The sequence below is a fragment of the Nicotiana tabacum genome, chromosome 8 (assembly GCF_000715075.1).
Source record: "Nicotiana tabacum cultivar K326 chromosome 8, ASM71507v2, whole genome shotgun sequence".
NCBI classification, from domain to species: Eukaryota; Viridiplantae; Streptophyta; class Magnoliopsida; order Solanales; family Solanaceae; genus Nicotiana; species Nicotiana tabacum.
This window is the reverse complement of record NC_134087.1, coordinates 70,976,580-70,992,487: the sequence shown is the minus strand read 5'-3', so window position 1 is coordinate 70,992,487 and position 15,908 is coordinate 70,976,580. Positions and strand designations below refer to the sequence as shown.

The following is a 15,908-nucleotide window of genomic DNA, read 5'->3' as shown; positions in this document are numbered from 1 at the left end:
AGTTATATGTTAAGGTGTATTATTCTTTGAATATTTTCATGTTATTCTTCTTAATAATAAAATTTTAAAAAAAAATATTCATTAATTGGGTTATATATATATATAAAATCATCCATTGTGGCCATGTTTAAATATTTTGTGTTAATTTGGTGGGTATGTTTTGTGGTGGGTTATGAGTTTATTTGTTGCTTTTAGATTTTATATGATCCATGAAATTTGTTTTTATTTATACTATTTCTTGTGTTTTTCACATATTTATTATCTTAAATTTATAAATGTTAGATTGGTCAAAGATAGAAAGATTTAGGGGTTGAATTTTTTTTAAATGCTTTTAGATTTTATATGATCCATGAAATTTGTTTTTATTTATACTATTTCTTGTGTTTTTCACATATTTATTATCTTAAATTTATAAATGTTAGATTGGTCAAAGATAGAAAGATTTAGGGGTTGAATTTTTATTAAAAAAAATGTTAAATTAGTTAAAATAATTCAATAATTTTCATCTACCACTTTTTTTTTAATAACTTTGATAATTAACACACTATCATGAATTGCATATGCATATGACATTCAATATTTGAAAGATCGTGCAATTCCTTTTTTCATTTCGTCTTTTTTCTTAAATTTTTTGAGTATTTTCTTTTCTTTTCTTTTCTTTTCTTTTTTCTTCAAATTTTTACTAAGATTCTTAAATTTTCTAAGTATTGGAGTTTTTATTAATCTTAAAGACATAACCTTTATAGAACCTTTACATGATATTTAAGTATATAATTCCATTTTTTTTTGAAATATTTAAGTAAATAAATCATGACCTTCACATTAATCTCAAAGTAATGTAGAATAAATACTTATGAACATCGTAGTTTGGCGTCAGGCTCGATTAATAAATCATCGTGGCTATGTGTATGGTTCCCATGGCATGGCCACGATACATAATCCTCAATTCGGGTGTGCATTTCATGTGACCCGATCATAACAACTTCGAATAATAAAACCCCTTTGAAATAATTTGAGGCGTGTCATGCCAAATAAAACCCCTAAGCCCATGGCCCTCACAAAACTAGTTAGCTTTTTATAGAAAATTTGAGATGTGTCATTTTCATTAAATAACTCATGACCCTCATGTAATTAATACTAACTCTTTGAAAATCGAGGTGTGCCATCAATTGAATTTTTCATGGCTCTCGCAAACTTTGTTATTAATTTGAACTTTCGTAGTTGCTTTAGGCACATTCTTTAAATTGATTTTCTTTTGATTACTAATTTCGGGTGTACATTTCATGTGACCCAATTTCAATTCTTAACAATGATAAATAGAATGCGTCGCGAACCGCGGGTGCATTTCATGTGGCATGATTCAAGACATGTTTTAAATAACGTTGAATTTTCCTAAAAGCATTTCAAAAATAATTAAAAGCAGTTTAATAAGTTAAAAATACACCATAGGCTAAAACATGTAATAAATCGGATAATATGCCACTTTTAATAGTTTAAGCGACCGTGCTAGAACCACGGAATCCGGGAATGCCTAACATCTTCTCCCGGATTAACAGAATTCCTTACTTAGAATTTCTCGTTCGCAGACTTCAAAAGGAAAGTCGAATTTCCTCGATTTGGGATTTAAAAATAAACCGGTGACTTGGGACACCAATTAAAATATTCCAAGTGGCGACTCTGAGAAATTAAATAAAATAATCTCATTTCGAATAATGTCACTTAAAGTGAAAAAACTCCATTACACCTACCCTCAGGTGGTAAAAAAGGAGGTGTGACACTTACGGATGAAGGGTTACGCAGATTCGGTGCCCCGTTAAGTTGAATGTGTTCGTCCAAAACCCGGTCCCCCTACCAACCCGTCCCAGCCTGCCCTATATGCTACAGTACCGGGCTGAACCGAGCTAACCCGGGTTGAAGCGGGTTGAAAACGGGTCAGCCCGGCCCGATTAACAAGTTTATTTGTTTCTACATATTTTAGGTGATAGTCGTTTATAGCATAAAATAAAAAATTATATTGTAATTCTTTGAAATTTATTTTAAACATGTTAAAGTATTAACTATTGTAACACTATATTATTTCGAAATAATTAAATCTTAGTTTAAGAAAAAATGAATTTTATAACTGGATTCACATTGTGACATTTCTTCTAAATAAGTACTGAATTTGCTGCAAAACTTATCTAAACTTCTGAAATTTTTAACCAAATACAATTAGAGAAAAGCTTTTACATTTTTGTAAAAACTAAAAAGACTTCTAGAGTAGCTTTTTCACAAAAACTAAAAATGGTTCCGCACAAAACAAAAGGCAGAGTTTCAAGTAACTTGTTAAGACTGTCGAACAATAAAGAAAAAAATTATTCGAAGTTCCTCCGATGCATCTTAACCCAGTAGTTCTCACGTGCACAAGCAAGCAAATTAGCTCTCTCATTCTCGAATTCTCGTATTGTGCTGGTAGGTCATAAAGTCATTTGAAAATTTACAATTATTTTTTCATGACATATTTTTGAAGCAAACGTCTTTGATCCTCGTACTTCAAAATCTCGGATGTAAAATAGAACGAAAAGAGTAGTATTAAATTCGTCAAATCTGCTATTATTGCACTTTTTGTGTAAAAATGACATTAGATAGTCACTCTAAAGGGTTGATGTTTAGGAATTAGCCAGTGCATCCTCAATTTCATTACACATTTTCTGAACAAAAATGTACTGAATTGTCCTGAAATTAAAATTTTTAGTTTAATATTTCAGAACAAAATAAGTATCGGTTAATCCCTAAATATCTGAAAATGACTATGGGTGCCCTTGCCCCACTTTTTGTCATTTGCCACTGCAAATTTTTAAAGTGGGCTCGTTGGCCTGTATGTGGTCCACATGAGTCTTATGTGGCGCACCGATTTGAACCCTTTGAGAAGTTATAAAGCCAAAATGAGAGTCCCGTTAGCCTTTGATTACTCTCAACGGTTAGCAAAAGGAGGAATTTGAATGCTATTGGGGCACAAAAGTTGCTTTTCTTTTCAAAGATGTTTTGGTAGTAAATGTGATTTGGTTTCCCACAAACCTAAAGTGACAACAACTGTTAGTTAATTGCTTTATTTAATAACCCCATAAATTGCTTTATTTAATAATATAAACTTTCAATCTCAAAGAAATATATAGGAAAATATTGTAAACATTGGGTGGAGTAAGTTCACTAGCATATATGGATAAGACACCAAAGCAAATTCCGACAAGGGGAGTATCATCAAGAGAATAAAATACTATTCATGAATTTTTCGTGTCTTATACGATAAGAGAAAAAATTCAAAAGAAGCAACATTGAAAGTGAAAGTTCCTCTTCTTTTTCCCCCCTGCTTCTTTTTGTCTTTGTGAGTATAGTAGAAAGATCACTTATCACTTTGGGGTCGTCTATAGGAATGTATTAAGTAAAATAATATACGTATTACTTTTGGTATTATTAATTCGTTGTTTAGTAGTATTTTTCAACATATGAATAATGTTATATACTTTATTCGGTGCTATTCATATACATAATAAACCATAGCATTAGCACTACTATAATTTTAATACATAAATATGCACATATGTATAAAGACAAAATACCCTTTCAAAATCTTTTCTAAATCCTTTCCTACGTTTTTTAGGGTATTGTAAACAAATGATTTTTCTTAAAAAAATTATACAATGCATGCTTATTTTAATACATCAAACCAAACAATCGATGAAAAATAATCTCAGTATAACTAATTCAGGTATAACTAATCCCAATATTACTACTACACCATATTCAGTACTATTCTTATACATTCGGCCAAACGACCCTAGTGTATATGGACAACTGCATATGGAATATGTCACTCACAAAACTCTGAGATTCCAATATGAACTTTCTTTTCTCTGAATATGAAAATACTTCTACTATTAGTCCATTTAGCAATGAAAGGTTAAACTATAAATCAGAATAAGTTCCTTACTGTCGGTAGTTCCTATTTGCAAGATAAAAGGATAATATATCTAGACTCAAAGGGCATCTCCAAGGTGCACTATTTTTTGCATCAAATCTAAATTTGGTGTAAAATTTGGTATTTTTTTGCTTTAATGGAGCACCAAGTCTTGCGCACCATTATAGTGCATGAATAGTGTTGCACCAAATTTGGTGCGACACTATTCATCAACACCAAATTTGATTTATTATTATTTTATTCATCTTTTATTTTTTTGGACTTTTAATTTATCATATATTGTGTATATAATTAATTTTTATATTAAGATCTTTATAATTTTATATCCTATTTTTTGATATATTTATATAAAATTATAAGTTAATTTTACTATTATTATAACTGTATAAAAAGAAATATAACCATTATTTAAAAAAAATGATAGAATTTGTTTGAAGGAAATAAAAAATAAAATTTAAATAGAAGATAATAATATAATATAGAAGAGAGAGGAAATATTCCTTTTTGGTGTAAAAAATGGTGTAATGGTTGGATTAAATTTGGCGTTACACCATTTTGGTGTGAAATTTGATGTTAGGGTTGGAAATGGTTTTAAATGATCAGAACGCTATTAAAACGTAAAGAAAATATGGGATAACCAAATATAAATTACTTTAATGTATATGTTTTCGACTTTTCTATCCCTAGGTTATATGCAGCCAATATATCTCACAGCAAAAGCAATTGATAAGTCATTCTACTAATATTTGAATGGTCCGAAGACCCTATAGAGCATGCAATCTCTTCAAAATCAATACCGCACCCTTTAAACAAAGTGTAATAGGTGCCATCAACCACAAATTTTGTGTTCATTGGATATTAACATTTGGAGAAAGTTATTCTGAGTGCCTTCTGGGAGAAGCAAAGGGTTTAAACATTTAGCATATTTTCATATTAAGAAAAGGATTTAGGTTGAAGCACAACGTGAGGTACAAAAGCAAGGACAATGACACGGAAAAAGCAGATATCGACAACTTTGGCTTAGCAAAGACAACAGTCACATGTGCAACAAGATCAATTGTTGGACAAGTAAAATTAAAAGTCATTCAAAAGTTTTTAAAGATAGAATGATATCATTCTTCTTGAAACAGAACGAAAAAGAATATCATACAAAACGAAACACAAGAACATAATATTTGACTAAACCAAGTATATTGATTTACCCCTTAACCTTCAAACAACGCTGGGATATTCATAAGAGCTTCCTTGATAGAGCATGTATGTTTAACCATAATTACAATTCATAAAGGGAGAAAAAAAAATGAATAAAGACCATTGCATAATTTGGAAACTAAAATTATGTTATTAATTCACAAGATTATTGCTATAATTCAACCTGTAGTTAATCAATTTATCCTATGTTATACAAGATGGATGTTTCTTGATATACTTTAGGGTTCAATTGATAGTTTAATAATTCTTCAGTTTGAAAAATAATTGAAGACAAACAGCTAAATTCTATAGAAGGTTGAACCGCTAGAAGAGAAACATAAGAATCAAAGAGAACAGAGATCCAGGACATTTAACACAAAGGGTAACCTTTGTTCCCTGTATCCCTGAATAGACAAAGGGTTAGAAAATCTTTTTGCTGGTGAACCATAAAGCTCGCCTCAGTGGATTGGTTTATATTATACATGACAAATCAAAAATTATTACAGATTTTTCCCCATTCGAATCTTGGGAAGGTATCTTCTTCTCTTCTGCAATGCTTCCAAACCCGAGCCTCCATTTGCGTATAATGGAGCTAAGAGAGGTAGTTGACATTTATACCGGTTATGGTTCATCTCATCCAATTTTACCAAGAAATGACTGCAATGAAATTAAAATAATAATTTTTGAAGGGGCTATTTGAGGCACAATCACATTAGAGTCATTGAGTGACTGTGAATGCATATGAATGAAGCCAAAGTACAGTGTAAAAGAAGCAAAAGATAACAGGGAAGCACAATAATGCCTCTAAAGGAGAACTATAACCATCAGACTGACTTAACTATCTTAAAACCTTAATTCTACCAGCAACTGCACTACAAAACATATGTGGCATCTATATAGTTGCCTTGACTGAATTACACATCTGAGATCATGAGAAGACTTGATATAGTGATTATATTCCATAAGTAGCCTACAGAATGATCTTTTGATGCCTAGAGACATTGACCAAATGCGACAAAAATAATTTTCTCTTACCCATCCAATAAGGAAACAGGGAAAGGAAAAAGATCCAGGAGACATTGACCATAATGACTTCAAGGGACATTAATTAGTTCTCAAATTCAACCGCTAACATTATTCTCTTGGATGCATATTAAAATTTGATTTTGGTGAAAAATAATTGAACACCTTTTACTTTATTGATGACTCATGTATGAGAATCAATACAGTGGGAGCAGGCTATAAGTTCACATTTGAAATTTCACCTGTTAAAGAATTATCGAAATTAGTCTGAATGTATTTCGGATAGTTTGTCTAATGAAATTCTAACCCCTATTTTTATTTCTTCCTAAAGAGAAACAACAGAAGGAATTGAGATAAAGGGGCTCTGCAAAGGTTATCTAGTGCTTGAAAATAGAGGACATAAATTTTCATGGCGTTTTTTACAAAAATCACCCAGTGTATTCCCACAAGTGGGGTCTGGGGAGGGTAGGATGTACGCAGCCTTACTCCTACCCTGGAAGGGCAGAGAGACTGTTTCCGATAGACCCTCGACTAAAGAAGGTGAGAGAAGCCCTGATAGCAAGTAATAGCAAGACAAATAATTAGAAAACTAAATCGAGGTGGTTGACTAAATAACTGTTAAATAAAACATGCATACCACTAGGATCGACAAGTAAAAGTTGCCTCTTGCAGAGATAGGCTTACCTTTGATTTTGTTGGAGTTGCATTTTTAGCTGTAGCAGTGCTCCCAAATCCAAACTTTGGCTTCTTCTCTGCAGGCTTTAATATCTGAAAAGAACACATCAGAGTCTCATCCACACTCATCATAGCACCAGCATTGTCAAACTCTCCACAATAATTAGGGGCTGAGAAAATCGTCACAAGTTGTCTATCAGAAAAAAATTCATATCCATCTTCCACAACCTGCAGTTACGCACATAGCCAGTAAGATTAAAGAAACAAAATTCCAGAAAAACATTGAACGTAATATCCAGTTCAAACCTGATGGGCACGACAAACAAGATCAAGATCTAGCTTCTGAAGAAACTCTGTGACCTTATCAGGACCAAAGGTGTAAGAAACTCCCCGGTCATTCATTCCCCACCCTTTAACATCTTTACTAGGATCTGACCAGAGAAGATCACAGAGCAACCCAGATTCAGGAACATCAGTTGGTCGTTGAAGGTTCCTTATCTGATCCAAATGATTAAGATCAGGAGAGAGTCCACCATGCATGCACAATATCTTTTCATCAATTAAAGCAGCCACAGGGAGGCAGTTGAAACAATCTGTGAATATTTTCCATAGTCGAACATTGAACCTTCGTTTGCACTCATCATAGAACCCATATATACGATTCACGGAAGCACATTCATGGTTCCCCCTCAAAAGGAAAAAGTTTTCAGGGTACTTTATTTTATAAGCAAGAAGAAGGCATATTGTTTCCAGACTTTGCTTCCCACGATCAACATAATCACCCAAGAATAGGTAATTAGATTTTGGAGGTAATCCACCATATTCAAACAGCCTCAGTAGATCTGAATACTGACCATGGATATCCCCTGACCACATATTCAAAGGACAAATTAGCTCAAAATGTTTACCAAATATATATATATATATATGTATATATGAACAACAAAATTAGCAAATGAAATGCATAAGGGGAATGAAACAGTGGTCCAGATGCATGTACAACCTGAAGCACAGAATACAGCAGGCTTAGCTCTTTGAGCAAAGTTCTTTCGGTCAAAGGAAATTACCATGACCTCACTGCTTGATGAAACCGGATGGTGAATTACCAGTATCTTGGTGATATTAGAAATTGATCGACAATATTTGCTAAAATATTCCCAGCAGGTACAATTACCCAAAGAACATTAAAGCTAGACCCTCTTCAGTTAAATTTCACGGATCTAAATGCAATTAAAACTGATACAATTATCGCTTACTCTTAATATACCTCTATTTTTACCTCTGATATCTATTTCAGAAGTTACAGATTGTATTTGCTTCTAGGTGCGCCAGCGATATTAACTAACTGAAATCATGGATCAAAGCCAAAATTTTGTATGAGATGCCAATAACTGATTATGGCACAGCAATCACAAGGAACCAAAAAACTTATATAACTTCACCCGTTTCAGTGGCCACACGCTGATCTCTCTTTCTCTCTCTCTTCTAATGTTAGTTCCTACAAACGGATGCCTTTTGCATGACGAAGGAGCTGGCAAATATAAAAATTATGGAAGTCACTTAGATGTCTCGGTTTTTACCAAAAGGTGAACTGGTTATGAATACTATTGATGCCCTTATGCTCCACCACTTCCATCATGGACTTCACTTATCATCACCCTATTTGATAACGATTATAGAATCAATTACACAAATTAACATCCAAAATAGATTCCACACTGTAATCATGACTCGCAACATTGTTCACCAGTAAAAGGTGTTTTTTTTTCCCGCATAATGGAGGATAGGACAAGAAAAGGGGACTTATCTTGCAATTCACTGAATACTATTCATACCCTTTACTACATTTCTGCACAACTCTCTCCCTCCCTCTGTCTCTCTCTCTCTCCCTCTTTCTATCTGGGTGGGGTGGGAGGGGGTTGGGAGGCATCCCGTGGGGTAGAAGAAGGGACTTAAAAAGGTGCATTTGGAGGTAGCTAATGCAAACTCAACAATAGCTAACCTAACTTTAATTACGTAAAGCTGCCTACCATCAATTAAATAAATTCAGATATCAATAAGATGCCTTCAGGGAATTCCTGCCCAATTCCATAACGTTATGTTTAACCAGATAAGAGAATGAAGTGGAGTACTGCTAAAAGAAGTCATCTTACTTTGAACAATGAATTTGAGGAGAAATTAGGTGTACAAGGGGAGGAAGAAAAAGACCAGAGGCAGCGGTTATTTTCCTAGCTACATTAACTAGTAAAAGAGGGAAATAGAAAGCAGAGAGGACACAATCTTTCATCTAAGGCAAGTAGTAATCCAAACATTCCCTTTTCTAGGCACGTCTCATCCTGTGCACCAGACATAATGTTAGTTAATCAGAGACCTTTACATGGGCTTAGGCAGATAAAGAGGAGCATGGACCATCCAAGTCTCAGAGAACTGATTGACAATAAAGTGGGAGGAGAAGCACGAATGAGATCATTACCCTAGGCTAATTTCATTATTTATAAAGATATGCTAGACGTAGTTAACTAGCAACATACGGCAGAAACTGACCAAGTAGGAAAAGAATATAAATAACAAACAACTCAAAAGTAAGAGGTATTATTCACAGATGAGGGTTAATCCTTGTGTTATCAGCCCAAGCACTAGAATTGACCTCCACTATCAAGTACTAGTAGGATTTTGGAATACAAATTATCTCTATAGCAAGCTGATTCCTTCCTTTGCATACTCTTGTCGGTAACTAAAACTACTGGCATCATATAATTAAGTTGAATGCAAAAGCTCCATCCATACTAAGCAACTAATAACAACCCTCAAACTAATAATAAACATAACTAAATTCATACGATATGGGTGCATTTCATGGAGGGAAATGGATTTCATAGAAATGTTTTATCTTAGAAATATCTTGTGGATCATTTTCCATACTTAGTTGCATATAAAGCAAGTGACATATAATATACAAGGTGGACAACAGGATATGAGGATAATGTTTTGACAATAATTTTGAAATACTAAAGATGGAAAGTTTGAGTTGGAACATTTCTGAAGAAAAATGACTTAGGTGGAAATATTTTCTGATTTCATCACGGAGAAGTTGTCAGCGGTACCAAACACACCCTAACGGAAAAATCAAATTCCAATCGTAAAACCAAAATTTCACCAGCCTTAATTAAAGTAACAGAATGTAACCCTAACGCCGACCTAAGCAGTACTTATCCACTGCAACTCAATAACCGCTCAAAGCCATTTCCAGTCAACAACCAACTATTAAAAATTTAAAAAAAAAAATTGCAGCATCAACTAAAGCCCACTACAAGGAACTCCAATTCCACTCAAATTAAAAATAGTAACAATAAAATTGAAAGTAAGAAAAATCCTTAAGTTAGGGAGTGGTACCGCAGATCTTGATGGGTGCGTCGAGCTCAAGAAGATTAGGCTGCTGCAACAAAATTTCTTTGGACTTGAGACAAAGCTGTCTGATTTCTGCCTCAGAAAGTTGGACTTGTTTACCAGGCCTTCCCCGAACTTCAAGCAACCGATTGATTATATCATCAAGTGCTAAAGAATCCATATTTCTTGCTTTCCTTCTAAACTTTGCATATAACAGGAAAGGAATAAACTTCAAATATATGTCAAGATTGATAAACAAGAATAACAAGTAGAATAAAGTGTAGTGAACAAGTGGATTAGCAGAGAGAAAGAGCTTTTTGAACTTTGAGCTGTTTTTGAGAGAGATTTTGAAAATGGCTTTATTATGTGGGAAACATTCGTGTCTATCTGTGAAGGCGAGAAAAGAGAGAAGAGTTGATGCTTAAAGTGAAGAGAGCGACCCACGTATGTGTCATTAGGGTTGGGCAACGTCTCTTCAATTATAATTTTGTTCCCACGCGCTCTACATTTTTTTATAAGATTAATCATTAATAAATAAATACTAATACGTTTTATTATTTCAAATAATTAATTAAAACTATTAATAATTAATACAGTTTGGTGAATGTGTTGAAGTTCAATACTTTTTTTTTTCTTTTTTTTCTTACGATGGTATGTACGTGTATGTCAGTGTATGGATAAGACTCGCCTTATAGTCAACGATCCCATTTGGATTTTGGATGAAGAGATGGATTTCATTTTGATTTTGGTTTATTTTGTGAAGAAATTAGTTTTAAAATATTTTTTGACAACAGTTTCTCTTTTTGAGAACATCTTTTGCTTTCCCAATTTAGATAGATGAGCGGAGCGGCGCTTGTGTAATTTTAGTTTAGTTTGAGGAAAAGTTAGTTCTTTAGAAACTTTTTTGAAAAAAAATTGTAAGAAAATATTTCTGGAGAACATTTGTTAGTTTTTTTAGCGAATAATTTTTAAATATATTTCGGTTTGATATGGTTTCACCACATGCTTTGTCTTATTGAAGTCCAACCAAAATAGCTAAGCATCCAAAAGAATCAATACGTAGCTTTAGCTGCTACAAATTTAACACTTAACAATCTCCGAAAAGATGTCACTAAGCAACGCATAATTCCTTCAAACTCAAATAATCAAAAATTGTCCTCTACGGAATTGGACCCATGCTCTCTCTCTTTTTTGTTTTCCACCTGATGTTTCGTATTAGCAGATTCAATTAATTCAAATTAGCCTCAAAAAGTTTCACTCTCGAGGGAAGATCACTAATTTCAAAACTCAAATTTAGATTTTTTTTGATTAATAATAAAGAGATACTTGTTACCCACCATAACTTTTGATGGTCGCCTATGCTTTCTCATTTCCTTGTGTTGCGCTCACTGATCACCTGTGACGACCAAAGGGTCATCACCTGTTTTCTTACCTATTATGTGCTTCCGAGACCTTGAAAATCTCATTTAGAGTCGCTTCGATTTGCGTGCACAGTTCAGGCGCGTAGCCGGAAAGCTTAAATATACAATTCTGTGAAAAATATTAAGTCTTGACTTTAAAATGAATAAATTTGAGTTCGGTCAATATTTTGGGTAAACGGGCCCAGACTCGTGATTTGACGGTCCCGGAGGGTCCGTAGGAAAATATGGGACTTGGACGTATGCTCGGAATCGAATTCCGAGGTCCCAAGCCCGAGAAATAAATTTTTAAGTGAAATTGATTAAGGAAATTTGAAATGAAAACTGATTAGAAAGCAATGGTATCGGGCCCGTATTTTGGTTTCGGCACCCGGTACAGGTCTTATATATGACTTGAGTCATTCCTGTGAAATTTGGTTAAAAACGGACGTCGTTTGACGTGATCCGAACCTTAATTGAGAAATTTGATGTTTAAAAGAGTTTTGAGAAATTTTATTGATCTCGAGGTTAATTCGATGCTCGTGATGTTATTTTGGTAATTTGAGTACACAAATATGTCCGTAGGATATTTTTGAGGTTGTGTGTATACTTGGGTTGGAGTTTCGAGGGCTCGGGTGAGTTCGAGTAGGTTCTGGGATGCCTTAGGCTTAGAAAGTTAGGTGTTGCAGGTTCAGGAAGCCACAGTCTCTGAACCCTCTAGTGCGGTCCGCGAGAAATTGCGTACGACCGCGGAGGGGCCAGCACGGCCGCGGTCGCCTTTGTGCGGTCCGCGGTGGAAGCTGTGCGGCCGCAGTCGCCTTTGTGCGGTCCGCACAGGGTGCTCAACTACAGGTCTTCAGGGAGGGGCGCGCGGCTGCGGTCGCCTTTGTGCAGTCCGCGATGGAGGCTGTGCGGCCACAGTCCATTTGATGTGATTCGCACTGGGGGTCTCAGAGGGGTATAAATAAATGGGAATTTCAGTTATTTTTCACTTTTTCAAAACCCCAAACATAAGAGGGGATTTTCAAATAACCTTTCCTCTCCAAAACGTTGGTAAGTGATTTCTAACTCATTTTCTTCACTCCTTAACTTCTTTTAACATGATTTCAACTTCAAATCAAAGATTTTCATGGGGGAAATTGGGTGTTTTGGGTAGAACCTAGGTTTTCTAAAATTGGGAATTAGGACCTCAGTTTGAGGTCCGATTTCAAAACAAATTATATATTTGGATTCGTGGGGGAATGGGTAATCGGGTTTTGGTCCGAACCTCGGGTTTCGACCACGTGGGCCCAGGGGGTGATTTCTGACTTTTGGGTAAAACTTTAGAAAACTCATTTTCATGCATTGTGGTTGATTCATTTAGCACTTATTGATGTAATTAAGTAACTTGTGACTAGATTCGAGCGGATTTGTGGTGGAATCAAGGGGTAAAGCTATAGTTGAGACTTGAGTGGTGATCAACGCATCGAGGTAAGTGTTTGGTCTAACCTTAGCTTGAGAGATTAGGAGTTGAGTCATACTTGCTACTTGCTTGTTGAGTACGACGTATAGGCATGGTGACGAGTATCTATACGTTGGTATCAAGAATGACCGTGAGTCTTAAATTGAAAGTTGTTGTGTTCTTAAATGACACTTGGGTGCTTTACTTAATGATCTTCTATGATTGAGCATTTTCAATAATTGAACTGAGTACAAGTTGAGTTGAGGTTAGTTATAGCTGATTCTCCCTTGCTGGGATGACTAATTCAATATTGTTGTTCCCTTGCCGGGAAAATTATAACATTGTTGTGTTCCCTTGCAGGAAAGTTATTATATTATTTATGTTCCCTTGCCGGGATTTCTTATGATTGTGTGATGAAATGTAATAGGGAGCGGGTGCTACGCCTACCACGAGATATAATGAAATGGGAGCGGGTGATACGCCTACCACGAGATATAATAAAATGGAAGCGGGTGGTACGCCTACCACGAGATATAATGAAATGGGAGTGGGTGGTACGCCTACCATAAGATATAATGAAATGGGAGCGGGTGGTATGCCTACCAAGAGATATAATGAAATGGGAGCGGGTGGTACGCCTACCACAAGATATAATGAAATGGGAGCGGGTGGTACGCCTACCACGAGATATAATGAAATGTGAGCGGGTGGTACGCCTACCACAAGATATACTGAAATGGGAGCGGGTGGTACGCCTACCATAAAATATGAGAAATAGGATCGGGTTGCACGCCTGCAACAAGATAAACTGAAAGTGAAAGTTGCCTTATTCCTCTTTATCCGTGTTAGAAGTTAAACTGTAGTTTCCTTACTATTCTTTGGTATTCTGTTTTATTTGCTACCCCCGGAGCATGTTTCCTCTTTCCCAGCTTTGATATCTTATTACCTATTTACTTTTTCGCCATTTAGTATATAACTGCACAAGTTTATCTGGAGTCTGGTCCTAGCCTCGTCATTACCTCGCCGGGGTTAGGCCAGACACTTACCAGCACATGGGGTCGGTTGTGCTGATACTACACTCTGTGCTCTTTTGCACAGATCCAGGTCTTAGACAACAACAGTAGCACGGGAGCCAACGTTCAGTCCAGTAAGACACCGAGGTAGCCTTGCAAGCGTCCGTAGGCCCGACGTCTCCTCTATCTTTATTTCAGTCTGTTATCTCATGTATTCGAGACAAACAATTTATATTTTTCTTTCAAACGATTGTATTTAATACTCTTAGAAGTTCGTGAGTAATGTGACACCAGTTCTTGGGTAGAGGCATATGTTGATTTCCATATTATTGTTCAGTTTCTTTAATTTAAGTCTTCCGTACATTTATTAAATTCCGTTGTTTTCATGCTATCACTGATAATCGTTAAAAGAAGTGATTTGTTAATAAAGTAAGTTGTTAAGGATTGGCTTGCCTAGCTCACATTAGTAGGCACCATCACGACTCCCGAGGGTGGAAAATCCGGGTCGTGACAAGTTGGTATCAGAGCTCTAGGTTACATAGGTCTCACAACTCACGGACAAGCTCAGTAGAGTCTGAGGGATCGGTATAGAGACGTCTGTATTTATCCCCCAAAGGCTACAGAGTTAGGAAAATCTCACATTTGTTCTTTCTTGTTGTGCGAATTTGTTCCCCAAATGCTAATTGGATTTCTACTCTGATCTTTCGCAGATGGCGAGAACACGCGCTTCCTCATCTACCGCTCAGCAGCCCAAGCCCCCAGCAGCAGCTTCCACTAGGGGCAGAGGTCGAGGCACAACTAGAGGCCGAGGTAGGGGCAGAGTTTAGCCCCGAGCAGCAGCACCCGTGGCGGAGCCTCAAGTTGATTTTGAGGAGGAGGTTCCGGCTCCAGCAGTTCCGGTGGGCCCAGCTCAGGTCCCAGAGGGGTTTATTGCTACCTCAGTTCTTCAGGACGCTCTGGTCTGATTGGTGGGCCTTATGGAGAGTGTCACCCGAGCAGGTTTGTTCCTGTAGCACCAACCACTTCTCAGGTTGGAGGAGGGGCTCAGACTCCTGCTACACGCACTCTGAAGTAGGTAGCTCCTCAAATTCAGACTCCAACGGTTCAACCAGTTGGAGCAGTTCAGCTGGGTGTAGTAGCTCAGATCGATGATGGAGCGGTTATGTCTGCCGATGCTTTGTGGAGGCTGGATAGGTTCACCAAGCTCTTCACTACTACTTTCAGCAGTGCTTCTTCTGAGGATCCCCAGGATTTTCTATATAGATGTCACGAGGTTCTCAGGAACATGGGTATTGTTGAGACCAATGGGGTCGATTTTGCTACATTCTGCTTGTCTGGATCCGCCAAGACTTGGTGGAAGGATTATTACTTAGCTAGGCCAGCCGGGTCGCCATCTTTGACTTGAGAGTAGTTTACAATATTGTTTCTGGAGAAGTTTCTCCCCGTTACTCAGAGAGAGGCCTATCAGAGGCAGTTCAAGAGCCTGCAGTAGGGTTCCATGACGGTCACCCAGTATGAGACCAGGTTCATCGACTTAGCTCGCCGTGCTCTTGTCATACTTCCTACCGAGAGAGAGAGGGTGAGGAGGTTTATCGATGGTCTTATTCAGCCGATTCGTCTTCAGATGGCCAAGGAGGTCGGGAGTAAGATCACTTTTTAGGAAACGGACAATGTGGCCCGCAGAGTTGAGATAGTTCTGTCGTAAGGAGGTGGTCAGGGGTCGGATAAGAGGCTACGTCATTCAGGCAGATTCAGTGGTACCTTATCTGGAGGTAGAGATTCATATGGTAGAGGCCATCCTCCTAGGCCCTTTCAGTCAACTC

At 36.5% G+C, this 15,908-nt stretch overlaps 1 protein-coding gene across 1 annotated transcript; it reads right to left on the bottom strand.

Annotated features, from left to right (window-relative positions):
- Positions 1–5,434: 5,434 nt before the first annotated feature.
- LOC107813197 (serine/threonine-protein phosphatase PP1 isozyme 2-like) lies at positions 5,435–10,711 on the bottom strand. The gene is made up of 4 exons (XM_016638424.2): positions 10,241–10,711; positions 7,154–7,713; positions 6,857–7,075; positions 5,435–5,806 (listed from the first exon to the last, which is right to left on the bottom strand). The coding sequence occupies exons 1-4, from the start codon at positions 10,413–10,415 to the stop codon at positions 5,783–5,785; spliced, it is 978 nt and encodes a 325-aa protein (XP_016493910.1). The 5' UTR covers positions 10,416–10,711; the 3' UTR covers positions 5,435–5,782.
- Between the last annotated feature and the right edge of the window lie 5,197 nt (positions 10,712–15,908).